The sequence below is a fragment of the Rutilus rutilus genome (assembly GCF_951802725.1).
Source record: "Rutilus rutilus genome assembly, chromosome: 1".
Taxonomy (NCBI): Eukaryota; Metazoa; Chordata; class Actinopteri; order Cypriniformes; family Leuciscidae; genus Rutilus; species Rutilus rutilus.
The window spans coordinates 42,119,382-42,135,639 of NC_140209.1; the positions used below are offsets into that span (position 1 = coordinate 42,119,382).

The following is a 16,258-nucleotide window of genomic DNA, read 5'->3' on the forward strand; positions in this document are numbered from 1 at the left end:
AACATTTCTATAGATATTGACTCTATACTTGACATAGATTCTATATAACTTTTTTGCAATTTCCGATACGGATAACCAAATGAAATTAATTATTTGTACACAAGTGATTTATCCTAGATGATGACCACCATATGTTCAAAGTTTGTGCACAAACATGTGTGTGTGTGTGTGTGTGTGTGTGTGTGTGTGTGTGTGTGTGTGTGTGTGTGTGTGTGTGTGTGTGTGTGTGTTGTGTGAGAGTGAGTGAGTGAGAGAGAGAGAGAGAGAGAGAGAGAGAGAGAGAGAGAGAGAGAGAGAAATGTGCTATTTGTGAACATAGAGAGAGAGGGAGAGGAAACAGTTAAAGACTGTGTAGTAGAGTAACAACATATTGACCAGAGATGCATCAATAGAAGGGAGACAGATGGTTTTGTAAGTGTATTTTCTAATGTGGCATCTGTAGCCCATATTACTGTAAGTATTTCAGCAACAAGGGTGATTGAAACATGTATCTTGCATTGTTTGCCGTTGAATTAACTGATTGTTAAGTACTAAATTGAAAGAAGATCACACTGTTGTGTTTCAGTGATTAAACCAAATGTTCTCATTATATCACAATTATCTTGTGTTTGAAACTAAAAATTTCATAACTAGGCTAGTGAAAGCACAAGGTCAGGTTTCTGTATGTGAAACTGTATGCCTAATCTTATCTTAACTACGGATAGAAAAGGGGTATTACAGAAGCATCCGAACTCCACAAAAAAAACTTTAGGACCTTCATTGTTGAGTCCACCTTTAATAGGGGAATTATCACCCTACCGCCCTGTCTGAGAATGACGTCACATTTATTAATGATACAATATGAAGAGCAACGACGTTTGATGCTGGAACGACTTTTTAAACACCCAAATGATGTGCTGCAATTTGAAAAAACACTTGATAAATAATTTCAGACTCCCACGAAATATGATACCAAAACTTATCTTTCTGCAGCACTCATTTTTAATCTCCAGCGTTTACTTCACATAGCAGCTGCTTGTGCTTCGTTGGTTGCTTGGTAACAGACCTGAGAGTTGATTACCTACAGATAAGATGAGATTTTGTGAGATAGGATAAGAATCAATTTAAGATTTGCTTCTGTAATACGAATTTGTGAAAAATCCTTAATTAACTTGTCAGATCTTAAAGTTTTTGTAATATGCCTTTGTTATTTTAACACATCAAGTTAAACTAAATGAAAATGTTACTTTGGCAACAAGCTGAAATGTATAGTCAGGTCTTGGTAAAAGGTGGGAAACACTTCACATTTTTAACATAACATTAACGTAACATTTTGAAATATTATTTCAATTTAAAATAATGGTTTTCTATTGTAATATATTTTAAAATGTAATTCATTCCTGTGATGTAAAAGCAGTATTTTCAGCATCATTACTCCAGTCTTCAGTGTCACATGATCCTTCAGAAATCATTATTTTCTGCTCAGTGTTTATTAATGTTGGAAACGGTTGTGCTGCTTAATATTTGTTTTGGAACCTGTGTTACTTTTTTCAGGAATGGTTAATAAATAAAACGTCAAAAAGAACAGCATTTACTCAAAACAGAAATCTTATCTAACAATATAAATCTTTACTATCACTTTTTATCAATTTAACACATCCTTGCTGACTAAAAGTATTCATTTCTTTCAAAAAAAGGAGGAAAAAATAAGTGACCCCAAACTACAGAAGTTTTCCATTTTAAATAAATGCTGTTCTTTAAACAAAACAAACAAACAAAAAACTTCATCAATGAATCCTGAAAAAAGTAAAAAATAAAAATATATATTAAGCAGCACAAATGTTTCCAATATTGATAATAAATCATCATATTACAATGATTTCAGAAGGATCATGTGACACTGAAGACTGGAGTAATGATGCTGAAAATTCAGCTTTACCATCACAGGAATAAATTACATTTTAAATTGAAATAACATATTCACAATATTACTGTTTTTCAAATAAATGCTTAATCTGTGAACATAAGAGACTTCTTTCAAAAACATTAAAAATAATTATTTTTAAAACTTTTGACCGGGACTGTATGTATGTGTGTGTATATTATATATAATTTCAGTAAGCATTTATTTTATTTCAAGAGATGATTATTTAGAGATAAGCAGTTCATTACTCTCATAAGTCAGTGAGATAGAAAAATGCAAAGTGCTTGGAAATGAAATGAAGGTGAGATAATAAAGTAATGCCACATCACGATTTACTATTTTTCAGACATTTTTAATTTTAAACCACAATTAAAAAAAAAAAAAAAAGTCAAAGAAAGTATATTTAATAAATTGCACAAATATTACTACTGTGATCTAAGCACCAACAAGTTCAAAGAGAGAAAAAAAGTTATTCATGATTAACAATATCAGAGTCTAGAGAGAATAGTACAAAAAGTTATATAACCAGAACTAAAACAAAAACACTTATTTTAACAACATACAACACAAAACGTTTGGAAGAAGGTAACAAGTGTTGAAGTGGAGTGAATACTGGTCCCACATGGAATTAAAGTCTTATTTGGACAAAAGAGAATTTCCCATTAGTAAGGCCGGTCTCTGCGCTCATGCCTGTGATCTCCCCTGAAAAACACACAACAGAGGCACTAAGATACATTTGTCACTCTCTGGGGAATAGTGTATATTGAAAATCAGTTTTCTACCAATTAACATTTTAAGATGTGCAACAGTGTGAATCATCAGAGCATTCACCTTGAGTCCATCTTGCCAGGTCCGAATCCACCCCGGTCACCTCCCCTCCCTCCTCTGAAGCCCCCTCGATCACCACCACGACTGCGGAAACCACCTCGATCGAAACCGCCTCTGCCCCTGTCTCCACCAAAGCCACCTACAAAAATAGGTGCATTTAAGCAGCAATCCACTATCTCTAGTAAGTCAGATGCTGACACAAAATCCAGTTAAAGGGGTGGTTGATTGCTATTTCACTTTTTTCATTTTAAATACTGTGTAATGTTGCTGTTGGTGCATGAACAGTATCTGCAAAGTTGCTGCGCTGAAAGTTCAACGTAAGCGGAGATATCGTCTTTTAAAAATCAGGAAGTTTAATGCCTACAAAAACGACTCGAATGGGACTACAACGAGATACTTCCCGGGTTTTATACGTAACTAACCCATACATTTACATCAACCCTCCCTCCGGAACATGTTCTGCTGTCGAAGAGGAGGAGTTATAGTGGAGAGAGCTGTAGCTGTCAGGTCTTCTGTGTTCAGGCTTCCTACAGACGCTGTAGTTCGTCAACAATGGTAAAAATTTAAGTTTGATTATGTTCCTGACAATTACAATCGTAGTTTAGCTCTCTGTGCTGCGCATTTTACGGAAGACAGCTTCCAGAATCTACACGAGTTCAATGTCGGATTCAACAAGAAACTATTACTCCAACATGAAGCAGTTACAGCTTTAAAACCAGAGGCCACAACCTGCAAGTAAGATTTAATCATTTTAAATGTATTTGCCTGTATAATTTAAGACGTAATGTTTTAGTTTTATCAAGGATGTAAAAAAATGCCAGCGCTGGCTTTAGTATATGACAGATGCGTATAAACATTTTGGACCCGAATTTGTAATATGTACAAATTTTGTAAACGTATTTTCCATGTATAGCTACTTTATGACGTAATTTTTTTATTTGATCAAGAACGCAAACCAATGCCAAAGCTGTTTGGTTATAGTAGCTAGTTAGTTCGATGTTATTTTGTGTGTATAAGAAACGTGTGCAAACTTCAAAAAATTATCGCAACAGCGAACTTCAGCTGCTGTTATCACATGTAACGTTACACCTAAAGAAAACGACAAACTGAGTATACTACCGGTAAGTTTTGTGAATAGTTAAACGGTTGTTCATTCTATCAATAAAACAATATGTTTAAAAAACGGTATTACTCAGTCATGTATTCAGTTATATTAAATGTTTAATCAGGGGGAAACCGTATCTCAAAAGCTAACAAACAGCAGTAGCATTTTCAAGTATCAGCGTGTGGAAATTCTTTGAGAAAATAATAATAATTAAAAAAAAATTACCATTCAGAAACGTTTAGTAAGAGCCGTGTTTGCGGAGGTTCTGCTTGACTCTCTTCATCACCGCTCTCTGGTCTGATTCTGGCTCAAACTGATGAGGCAATATTGACACCATTACATTTGACCGGGCCAGGAGCACATGTAACTGTCGCCCGTAAAGGTAATGGGCGTGAAGATTCCGGACGCAGTTTAGCCAATTACAACACACCGGCCGAACTAACCAATCTGAGCTCATTGCCTCTTTCTGAGGGAGTGGTTTCATAGACTAAGGAAGTCAACCGGTCGTTCAAATGACAGAGGAGGAAGCGGCTTACAATAAAGGTGAAATTTATGAAAAATAAGGCGTTTTTTAACAAACGAAACACGAAGACATGTTATATTGCAGCCCATAAACACAATCAAGCAAAGAAAAAAGGCAGTAAACCACCCCTTTAATTTTCACAGGAAAGTTCCTCTTTACCTCCAATCGGCGACATTCCACCTCCACTTCCTTCCGGTTTGGGAGCTTTGCACTGATTACACTCATTTCGCCATGAGAAGTTTAAATTACCACACGTTCTGCATACGCACAAGAGAAAAGCACACAAAATATGAATTTATCAAGTCAAGTGAAATTTCAAATCAGCCTTCCAGAAAATCATAATCTTAACGTTTATAATATCTTAATGCCTTATAGTCACATTTATATCCAATTAGAGATGCATGATAATATTTACATTTTGCTACAAAACAATCTGTTAAAAGTAAGTGCAAACCAACACTTACGGATTTGAACACTTCCAGTCTCCTGCTCTTTGTTGGCCGCCACCGCCATTACCACCACCGTTGCCACCACCGTTGCCGCCACCACCACCGCCATTGTTACCTGGGAAGCCACCACCACCTCTGCCTCCCCCAAATCCCCCACGGCCCATTGGCCCTGCAAGAAGAGAGAGAAAACCCAAGTCAGAAAAACAAAACAGAGACTAAGAGAAAGAGAGAACCTAAAATACCTCCTCGACCACGACCACCTCTCATGCTGCCACCGCCGCGTCCAAATTCAGCTCTGCGAGTGGCGAAGGACACCTTGATTGGATTTCCATTAAAATCTTTACCTGAGGGGAAAAGATGAACGTGACTTAGACTGGACAGACGCCCAAAAACTCCAGCTTTGTTTTAGAAGGTAGGCACTTGTGTGGTTCTCTTTCAACATACCATCAAACCAATCAATGGCTGCTTTTGCTGAAGGGGGGTCATCAAATGAAACAGTAGCCTCCCCTTTAAGCTTCCCTGACTCTCTGTCTGTATATAGATTTATCATGGGTAATCCTGTCTTCTTATTGATCTGTGTAAAAAATAGATATTGTGACAAGGAGAACTATAAAGGTAGCTGCAGCACAATGGAGCTTTTTGCTTTTCCACCTTGATGATGCCGATCTGTTTAAAGAAGTCTGCAACTGAGTCCACAGTATAGTTGTCTCCAAGACCTTGCACAAAGATGGTGTTGTTGTCAGAGTTATCCTGCTCCTGCACTGTAACAAAAATGTGAAATTTATAATCATGCTTGAAAATCGTCTAATAATGCAAGTAGCTGCAGAAATCAGTTGCCGTATACTTACTATTTGGCCCACCGGCTCCATGATCTCTGGGCCCTTTTAAGTGAAAGGAACATTTATTAATATTACGTATGTACACAAACACACGATTTACAAACACTTATTACGCATTTGTAATCCTTTGACTTTTCTTTAATGGGGTCATATACATCTGTACAATCAATTATAATTTATGCTCCAGATACAGAAAGCAGAACCTGATGGAAATCTGTAGCTCAGCATATTTGACTAAATGAGAGTACCGAGCACCAACCAACACTATCTGAACATTGTTTCTTAACGACACGACTCGTTTTCAGAATTGACGAAACTGGTAGTCCAAGTACTCAATTAAGAGATTCTTTCCTCCCATACTGATAGCTGTAGCTTGATTTATCCTCATACGTAAACCGAAATACATGTCGGACAACTTATGTACTTGCTTTTACACCACGAATCTCTCATTCTCTGGAAAGCTGTAAACCATGCAATAACCATCTGATTCAATCCCCTGCAAAACCACCCGACCATACGTTTACAGTCTGCTTTGCAGTGAGCAGCTATTGGGTCTTTTGTTGTTGTTGGTTTCTGTCATCTCATTGGTTGTATGTAAAACATGCACAGCTAATAAGGACAACTTTTAACTGAATACCACTTTGCAACCAGTCACATGTCATTCACCCTTTTTATTAAGAACCCAGTAACTCCATTAGCACTGAACAGCACAACAGTCTGTGACATTACGACCCATTACATCAATGACAATATGTTCATAGGCCATGTGATAAGGTTCTCATTCTCCATCCCACAAAAGATTATTTCCAAACAGCCAATATGTCAGACACTGCTCAATACTTTTTGTCTATGAGTGAATCTAGATATTGGGTTTTCCCAGCATAAGCAACCACTTTGATTCAACCACAATTCATTTAGATAACCATTAGAATAGTTACCAACACCACTGATGTTTTAAAGAGATTACGATGATCAATGATGAACCGCAATCTTACACATTATACCAGTCTAATCAATAATATTGAAACCCAAATGGTTTACTTTCAGTATTAGTAAATATGACCATGACTCACTGTATTAAACAGACGTTCCTCAACCCTAAAGCGTAACAGCCTTTAAGACCACTTTTTAAGTTCACAAATCATCATCTTCAGCAAATATTCCTTCCACATGAAACCCATGACCATTTTTACTGGATCTGGCTTCATATCAAATTGTATTTGAGCTAGCCAGATAAGCAAGTCTCGACCCCTTGTTATACCTTTAGATTCCTTTTGAGGTAGTTACCAGTTAGAAACAGTGTAGTGAACACAAGGATGTTGGTTTCCAGCTGGTGCTGACATGTTCAAACAATTATGAACATATTTCATATTTCAAACTGTGTGATGCATTGTGAAAAAAACAAAACAAACATGTGTAATCCTTCCATCTCCAGGCCTCCATTCCTGTTGTTTTAAATAATTTTTTCATGTACTTTTTTTGTGTGTAGAATTATTCCATTAGGACCTTCATCAGACCAGTACAACCCTAAAACCACCGGACACAAATGAATTTGAACAACCTCCAGAATCCAGCTGTTTGCCACATTAGAAACCTTTTGAAAAGTGCTCAGAGTATAAAATGGGTGCTCCAAAAAGGGAAATTCCAAAAAACAAACAAACAAAAACAAAAAAAAAACACACATATTGGAATCGTCACGGTAAATTCCAATAACATTTTTTTAAAAAATGGACCAAAAATGAAACCCAGTAAAAGGTACAGGAATTTTTTTATATAAGTTTGATGAATATTTTGAATGTTCAACATTCTCCCAGACATTTGAAGACATGCCGTCCCACACTGTACAGCTGATAAAGGTATGTGCATTTCACGTTACTGTCCAGCCACTAAAAAAACAATACTGCCACAATCATTGAAGAAGTCTTTTTTTAACCACAACTGACTTTATTGCACATCAGCTGGAGCATGGTGCGAGGGTCGCGGGATTTATTCCCAGGAAGCTCATACTGATAAACAAAAATATTAACCTTGAATGCATTGTAAGCTGCTTTTTGATTAAACCGTCTGATAAATGCATTAATATAAAATGAAAAAATAAAATAAAAATGATTTTGGACTTTCAGATATACCTGCCCAAACACGTATTAACAACCATTTTGTTTCACGTTTCAGTGTCTGATCAATAGATTCTACTTCATCTCCAATTCCAGTGATCGCCTGTGAAAATCCATCTAAAATAAATGAATAAAAATCTAATTTTGAACTCTGAAAATCACATTGTATACCTTCTCGTTTGTGTAGTGACACTAATAAGAGAATGTATTTGTTGAAAAATTGCACTTACAGGGATAATTCACCCAAAAAAAAAAAAGTATTCTCTTATGTCTTCTATTGTGTTCCACAGAGGACAAAGTCATTTAGATTTGGAACGACATGAGACGACAGAATTTAAATTTTTAGGTGAACGATCCCTTAAGGTCTTTTACTATAACGGTTTACAGACGACTTTGTGTTTCTACCTTAACCATGCATAATGAGAAAGCTGTTGCTAAATGCATTAAAGCGTAGTTGTTTACCACTTATATTTACCACACACACACAAGGTGGTTATCGCATTCATTTCAGTGTATTCCTTTAAAAATATAACGCAAATTTCTGTGACACGACCAGACACCCACTCCTCCCTCTTAGACTAGGCTCTCTTTAAACCCCTGAAGTTCCTTGTTTGAAGAGTTTGTCACTTACCACCAAACTTATTGAATCCTCCACGATCGCCCATTCTGACGGAGAAGGAGAGAGAAGCAAGACGAATTGAAGGTTGATGAGGGTGGTGCCCCATTTCACTCTTGAGGCTGGAAAGGGCCCACCCATCTCCATCATCCTTTCTACAAGTTCCCCATTGGCCCTTTTCTTTTCTGCTCCCTCTCACTAGGTTCATCTTTCCTCATAACCCATAAGGGAATTTTGGAAACCCATTTGATATTCCTTCCCCAAGTCATGCTCTATCATAACCATTTGGCCTATTTTGCTCAAAAGAATTACCATATATTTTTTACCATGCAGCTTTGCAGTGCATCTGTGAACTGAATCATTCTTTCACAAAATCAAGTATTTTCTTTTATCAGATCGAAGGTATATCTTTAGCCCCGGACCTTCACCCATTACATACCAAACGGTCTCCGTGTTCTGTTTCTTTGGACAGAAACTGCATACACTGCATTCAGTTTTGCATTTAAATTAATAGACATAACTGTTGTGACCACTCTCCCCCTTTTGGATTAATCCAGCCGTTCCATACTGTTTTGGGATCCTTTTAAGATTTGAAAGGATCCTTAGACTTTATTATTATTATTACTTATAATCACACATTCCTCATTTATTCTTGACTAATCTTCACTTCCCCAGTTGTCTAGAGCCTGTGTTTCTGTTTTATCTTCTTCAATAGGAAAAGCCTAAATCGCTGAACCTTGTAGAAAACAGCCTAGGAGGAGATTTAAAGATTCATTAAAGCATTGCAACACACAATAATCCTGTAGGAGAGGATGGAGAAGGTTTAGAGAACAGGTGAGATCACAGCCAGATGGGATTGATCTGCTGCTTCAAATAATTATGCTAATGTTTTATTTATAAAAAGTTTATTATGTTGGGGGGGGTTTGTAAAAGACCTGTATGTTCTTGAAACTACGGATGCACCAATACTTTACTTGGCCGATACCTGTGAGACTTTTTTTCCAAGCACGTTTAGGGTTGAATGTTTAAAATCTTCCTGAACTGTTAACTTTGCTGATCACCAGGGCATCTGGGGAGGATAAAATGGAGCACAAGCAGAGACAAGCGAGAGTTTTAGCACTCTCTCACTTATGTCCTCACTTTTCCCCATTAAAAACATCTGACTGAATGAATCCACTCAAACACCTCAATGTTACTTTTGAAATTCTAGAAAATTCTAGGAAAGCATTGATAGTCATTCACAATATGCTGCATGTTAACGTTTTTTAACGGCATCAGAACATTTTTATATTGCATCCAACCTGATTACTAGTATCGGTGCATCCCTACTTAAAACTAATTGCAAACTAAAACATAAAAGCATTACTGAAAAATGGGAAATCATAATGAAAACAAATGTACTACACTGCTAACACTATATAGCCGCGTTTCCACCGAAATTACCCGGAACAATTTGTCCCAGGAACTTTTTTCCCCCCAGACCTGTTGCTAGCTGCGTTTCCACCGCGGTCTAAAGTACCGTGAAGATTAGGCAAATAGTCCGGTGACGTAGGACTGCGCATGACTTTACAGTTCCCACTGGATTTCATCCTCTGAATTTAAGCTTACTAAAGCCTGAACCTCGTCGTCGGTCCATCGGTCGTATTTTTTTAACTCCATTGTTGATTCGAATAGCAGACGACTGTTACCGCAACAGAATAAAATGCTGCGTGGAGTCAACCAATCAAAATGCGGCATAAACTCAACCAATCAGCATGTTCAGCGCCCAAGTTCCACCCCTGAAAGTTCCTAACTTTGAAAAAGTAGTACCTCACACGCAGGGACTTTCGGAGGGGGGAAATATTTACCCGGAACTTCATTTAGACCCTGGTTCCTGCGGTGTAATCACACCGAATACCAGCCCAAAGTTCCTAGTTCCTTGGGAAAGTTCCTGCGGTGGAAACGCGGCTTATGTAAACAAAACGTAAATAAAACTTAAAAATACAATGAATTGTAATAATAGTAAACTCCTGTCCTGGTCACAATGTGCAATGTGGACGTGTGAAGGTAAACATGTGATGCGATGCACTCCCGTAAGTGCAACTAGTAAAATTATCAACTTTTTGCCACAGGACAGTCCACCCATAATAATTTTTTGCTGGTAAGTCAACGATTAACAGATTCTTTCTTTTTTTTTTAAACAAAACAAACAAAAAAAACACCTGGTCAATCATTGCAACTTCTGATTAGTTTTTGTTCAATATAATGTGAACCTTTGGCTGGTTCCATCTTGTGAAGGGTGTAGACACGGAAATATTCAGCACACTGGCACCGATTTAACATCATGCATCATTTTAGGTAAATACATGAATATGAGGATCACCAATAAATCATACACCAGACCATTCTGGCTCCTAATTGGACAAATTTTCTGTATTCAGTTTCACTTTTTGTCCATATTGCTGTTTTAAGTAGACCGAAACTTTACACCCCAAATCAAAACACTTTATCTGTAGTTTACCGTGGTCTAGGCCACCATTTACTTTCAGCCCAGCCAGTCGATGTGGTGTAACACCTTCGGCTCTATTTTAACCTTTTACCTGAAGGTGTTATTTTTTTCCCTAAATGACACACTGATGCATACATGTGGACTTTATGTGGTGAAGGAGATGGAAGAAGTGCGTGATATGAATGTTTGCTTACCCCATTCCTCCTCTGCCACGGGGTCCTCCACGACCACCTCTGTCAAACCCGCTCGCTCCTCGACCTCCAAAGCCACCTCCACCTCCGCGACCACGTCCACCTCTACCATCCTGACTATATCCGCCATCCTGACCACCGTAGCCTCTTCCTCCTCCTCCACCACCACCACCATCACCACCACTCATTGGTGGGGAATCCTGGTTGTAACCTAGAAATGAAATGCAATATATTTGAATGGAAACCTTAAACATTTAAGCCTTTCATTGTAATCGCTTTTTGAAATAACTTTTTCAGGCGAGATGTACAACTTCTTGATACCATATAGGTTATTGACCAGTATTAGGGCCTATTTACACCTGGACACTTCATGCATTTTCTCTGATCAGATAGCTATCCGATAGTCAAAAGACAAGGTGTAAATGCCCTCCGAAACACATTTGAGATGGATTTTAATCTCTGACATCACTCAAACCACTTCAGGAGGATGAAACTGGACAAGCGTAAATGCATCTGGTTGTTGAAACCACATTTTTACTCCTTCCAAAATGTAAAAAAAAACAAACATGTGAGAGCGCGTTATAGGCTACCGGCTCCCGGTAGCAACATATGACAGCTCAACTGGAACACACATCACCACAGATATGGCCCGACGCAGATGAGTAGCCCATCTCTTCAGCAAGCCGAAGCGCAAACTGCCACAAAACAAACTGAAAGTTTGCCGTCGCATCCTGAAGCTCAACACACAATCAACTTCATTAAAAGTAGTGAGACTAAATTATCTTACCAGTGCTGATGCCACTTTCTCTCCTGTTGTGGTCTTTGACCTTGAAATTAGCCGATGATAAATAAATTGCAGCTCATACCTGTTGCTTTCGTTGACGTGAACTTTCAGAGACGCATCTATGTGGCCAAGTGTAAATGGAAGTTTTAACAAAATGGATAGCTATCCAATCAGTAAAACGCATGAAGTGACCAGGTGCAAACAGACCCTTCAATATCAAATTTTGCATGCTCATTTCCTCTATTTTTAAATTTAAACTACCTTTGCCGTCATCTTAAGACTAGAATACGCTACATGACTTTTGCCCCGATTTACAGTCTAGATGGGTTTACGCTAGTTACCGAAAGTCAGAGCCAGTCTGCAGATTTGAGTTGCCAGATTTCACAGAAAATCACCTAGTGTATGATGGGCACAGACTCAGATTTTCTAGTTTCAGACTAAGATTTATTCCAGTGGGAGAATATAAAAAAAATGTAAGCCAATTTTAGAACACATTTTGTTTACATTTGTCATGCGCATTTGTGACGCGCGTATATGCATGAGTTTGTGTTTGTAACGACTTGTAGTGTGTGATCCTCAGTCGTTAAGTGTATGATGCCCAATTTGTCCTCTGTAACCATTTACAAAGTCAGCAAGTGAATGATGGCTTGTATTTTAAAATATGTTCAGATTTTAAAAGTTGTGTACACTGTTAAATGTAATCTTCAGAAAATTTCAAAATGAATATCCATTTTTCATACTGTATATTGAGTAGTATAGAATTGTAAGTATAGAATTGTGATATTTCTTTAGGAATTTGGTTACAATTACTTGTTTTGTTCTACAACATAAACAACTGAAACATGAATATTCAGGCCATTGAACTTTTTAAAAAAGCAAGTTGCTAACAAGTTTTTAAATATAGAAAATGCCAATTCTCTAGTCTTAGAATTAGAGACCGAACAGCTTTATTTTCTATTACCAAGATCGTTATATAGCTAATCAAATCAAACTTCTATGTGTTAACTTGCTGAAGGAATCTCTCAACCTCACCTCCCTGTCCGTGCTGATTTTGTTGCCCATAGTTTTGAGGTGGAGGAGAGCTGTAATTGGGAGATTGGTTGTAAGGACCTCCTCCATGTTGAGAGGACTGGTGTTGGCCCCCGCTACCCCCGTATCCACCGCTCTGTCCTCCACTGCTCCCATATCCTCCAGACTGACCTCCACTGCCACCATAACCACCCCCACCCTGCTGCTGTTGCTGCTGACCGTAGCCAGACGACTGGGAGCTGTTCCCATAGTTACTGAAACACAAAATAGGTTTAACATGTTCTTATCAATAACGCCATATTCTGGCCTTCTGGGCATAAAAAAAACTAGAATTTAGACACACTGACAAAAAGATTCACCAGTGAAATCTCACCTAGAGGCAGATGAAGTAGGAGATTGATGCTGGTTATAGCCGGAGTAAGAAGACGGCTGGTTGTATCCTCCACTTGGAGCTGCTGGAGGCTGGCTGCTGTTATTGTAGCCTCCAGAGCTGTACGACTGACTGGACTGATTATAGCCCTGAGAGGGAAGCTGAGACCCATATCCTCCTAAAAAAGATAAAGTCGGCATGAAATGGAAGTTGTGATAGTCTTTTCTTGCCTGTTGTGACGTATATACCGAGTGAAACTGCTTCTTGAACAAGAAACAAAATGAAGGGCAGGACTTGATTTTGTCCTTCGGAAATGATTGGTTTGATTGATTGGTTCATTGTGGTGTGCTACTGCTGTGATCTCATGTGAGTGACAGGTTGTCCCGCCCCAGTAAACAGATCAGTGTTGCCAAATCCGTAGTTTTTCCATGCAATTGGACTACTTTTACACTGTTGCCGCGGGTTGTTTTGTTAGATTGTGGATTTGAGCAACCCTCTCCATGGGGAATGTGATTTTTCCCGGGGAAACCCCCACCCTCCCTTTTGCTTTTGTTTTGGATGGGTTTTGAATAGCATTGGACTGGTTTTGTTACGCAAACCTGGCAACCCTGAAACACGTCATCAGAGAAGAGCAGTTGTTGCAATTGGTGTGTGAAGTTATTTTGATGAAAGAATACGAGGGCACATGAAAACGGATAAATAATTTATATTAAATACGGCATTATTCCATAAAAAAAGAGAATTGTTCATTTTGATTTCATGTTGACTTTAACTTTCACAGCATTTGCAGTATAATACCTGACTGGGACTGTCCATAATTGGAGCCGTATCCACTCTGATTATAAGGAGCAGAGCTGCTCTCTGAGTTTTGGCTGTATCCTCCTAAGCTCTGCTGGCTGTAGTTTTGGCCAGGGGGTTGACTGTAACTCTGGTTGGACTGTCCTCCATAGCCACCGTAACTGGGCACAACAAAATGAATTCATTATTTTAATGAGAAATGTGAGAAATCTTACGATAAATGCAATATTACGATAAGACTTTGGAAAGGATGCATTAAACTTACCCATGGCTTGAGGTTGGAGCATAATCTAATGGGAAAAGACAATGTGCATTATACATGGTGTTTATTTGTTTGTTTTTTAGTAATTTACATATACTGGCAAGATCATGAATCTGCATCTGATCAAAAGTCTGCATTGGCTTCAGTAGCACGCACCTCAATGCAGTCCACAAGATCCAGGGGGCGGGGTTGGATCCACATCTAAGGGGTGGAGATTGGTAGGTTTAGGGGTGGGCTTAGGGATCAGGGGGTGGAGATGGGTAGGTTATAGGGTGGGAGGAGTTGGATCTGGATCCAACCACGCCCCCTGGATCTTGTGTTCTGCAGTGAGGACCATCTCATTGGCTTTGGGAAGATAGAGTACTAGTCTGGGGATAGTTCACCCAAAAACGAACATTGTGTAATATTTTTTTAGAATCGTGACATTTTACTTGTATGAGTTACGTTTGTGGAACATAAAAATATGATATTTTGAGAAATTACCCTTTTTTGTCCTTACAATTAAAGTCAATGGTGACCAAAACATTCTTCTTTCATGCTCCACAGAAGAAAGTCAAGGTTTGGAACTACACGAGGATGAGTAAATGATAACATCATTTTCATTTTTGGGTAACGTTAATCTAACTATTCAACTAGACAAGCTCCCGTTTTAATAAATGAGCCCTTACGCTCACAGTTCTGTAATCGTAATGGGGGCGTTACATTTTTGTCGCGTCGCTACCAGTGTAATGGTTAAAGATTAGAGATTAAACTGAATTTAAATCGAAAAAATATTCAGTATGGTCTCAGGGTAAATATAGGTCAGTAATAGAACAAACCAGCTCAAATTGAAAGAGCTGCAAACAAAATGGCGGATGCCGACATGTTCTTCATTTCGCCTTTTCACAAATAATATATAAATGCTCCAAATGGGTAAATTGCTTCTATAACACGTACATTACATCACCTCGCCATTTGTGAGTGAACAGTACAAATGAAAATTACTAGGTAAGTTACGTTTTGCATTAGATGCTGTTTCGTCAAAACCTAACGTTAGAGATTATAATAAAATACAAATAATAATAGGCCTAATACATTGACCTATCTTACCATTTGACGCCATGATAGCGCTTGAAATCCTTTTAGGAGCTGATGCAGAAGCCCAATTTGAGCTCAGTCACCTTTGGTTATCAGTACCAACTGCGCAACTGTGCGGAGAGTGAGGTGAGAGACTGATGAGTGACGCTGTCATGTTGTTGTGTTGGTATGAACCTGCAGGCGGCGCCGGACCGGTTTGGGTCATTCCTGAGATTCGGTAATATTTCACTTTTTTAAGGTGGTCACCAAAATGGAATATTAAAAGCTTTTCACAATACTTTGGTATGTTCATTGTGATGAATAAAAAATAAAAAAATAAATTGAAATAATTTTTATCATAAAATAATGTCTTATATCTATTGTACACTAAGCTTTGCCATGTCCCTGAGGCACTTCACTGAATTTGTACTTAGAAAATATTTAACAAAATGTGCACAGTGTCATTTTTTTGGCCAATTTTGTAAGGATTTATTTGTGTTACTTTCTTGTGAAAATGCAAGATATTTTATATTAAAAAAACAGATTATAACGGTGTGTCTCTCAGTCTGAACCTATTTTTTTACAGTCTATGGTCTGAACTCAACCCGTCACGATATTCACAACTATTCTCTGCATATTATAATTTAGACTCCACCCATATGTGACATCATTTACCAGAAATGACACCTTTCAGGTATTTTTAATAGTGTTGCATAAAATGCTAAGTAGTAATATACTTTTCATTAATATTTTTGAGGCCTATTATAGTCAAGGGAGGCCTATTACTGTCAAGCTTAACAACTCAACCCTGTCACATAAAAATTTAGATGGAATTTCTTTTCTTTTTATCCATAAGTATATCCAATGTACTTATTTCATTGCTGCCATACACTACTCTCCTAC

The 16,258-nt window shown here is 38.0% G+C and overlaps 1 protein-coding gene across 2 annotated transcripts; it reads right to left on the reverse strand.

Annotated features, from left to right (window-relative positions):
- Positions 1 to 2,237: 2,237 nt before the first annotated feature.
- On the reverse strand, positions 2,238 to 15,523 carry fus (FUS RNA binding protein). 2 transcript variants are annotated; one of them, XM_084411953.1, is made up of 15 exons: positions 15,389 to 15,523; positions 14,303 to 14,327; positions 14,038 to 14,198; positions 13,243 to 13,417; positions 12,873 to 13,123; positions 11,060 to 11,267; positions 8,393 to 8,427; positions 5,657 to 5,689; positions 5,460 to 5,569; positions 5,253 to 5,382; positions 5,051 to 5,152; positions 4,824 to 4,977; positions 4,519 to 4,616; positions 2,735 to 2,870; positions 2,238 to 2,605 (listed from the first exon to the last, which is right to left on the reverse strand). In XM_084411953.1, the coding sequence occupies exons 1-15, from the start codon at positions 15,399 to 15,401 to the stop codon at positions 2,566 to 2,568; spliced, it is 1,671 nt and encodes a 556-aa protein (XP_084268079.1). In that variant the 5' UTR covers positions 15,402 to 15,523; the 3' UTR covers positions 2,238 to 2,565. The 2 variants fall into 2 exon arrangements, with proteins under 2 accessions (XP_084268079.1, XP_084268080.1); XM_084411954.1 differs by having other exon boundaries at positions 2,247 to 2,605; positions 5,069 to 5,152.
- Between the last annotated feature and the right edge of the window lie 735 nt (positions 15,524 to 16,258).

Bases quoted from the DNA above. Each gene is read 5' to 3' on its own strand.
- fus (XM_084411953.1), bottom strand. The intron at 13,418-14,037 runs GTATTATACTGC...TATCTTTTTTAG, and splicing joins TTATGGACAGTCCCAGTCAG to GAGGATATGGGTCTCAGCTT. The intron at 8,428-11,059 runs GTAAGCAAACAT...CTTCTCCGTCAG, and splicing joins CGTGGCAGAGGAGGAATGGG to AATGGGCGATCGTGGAGGAT.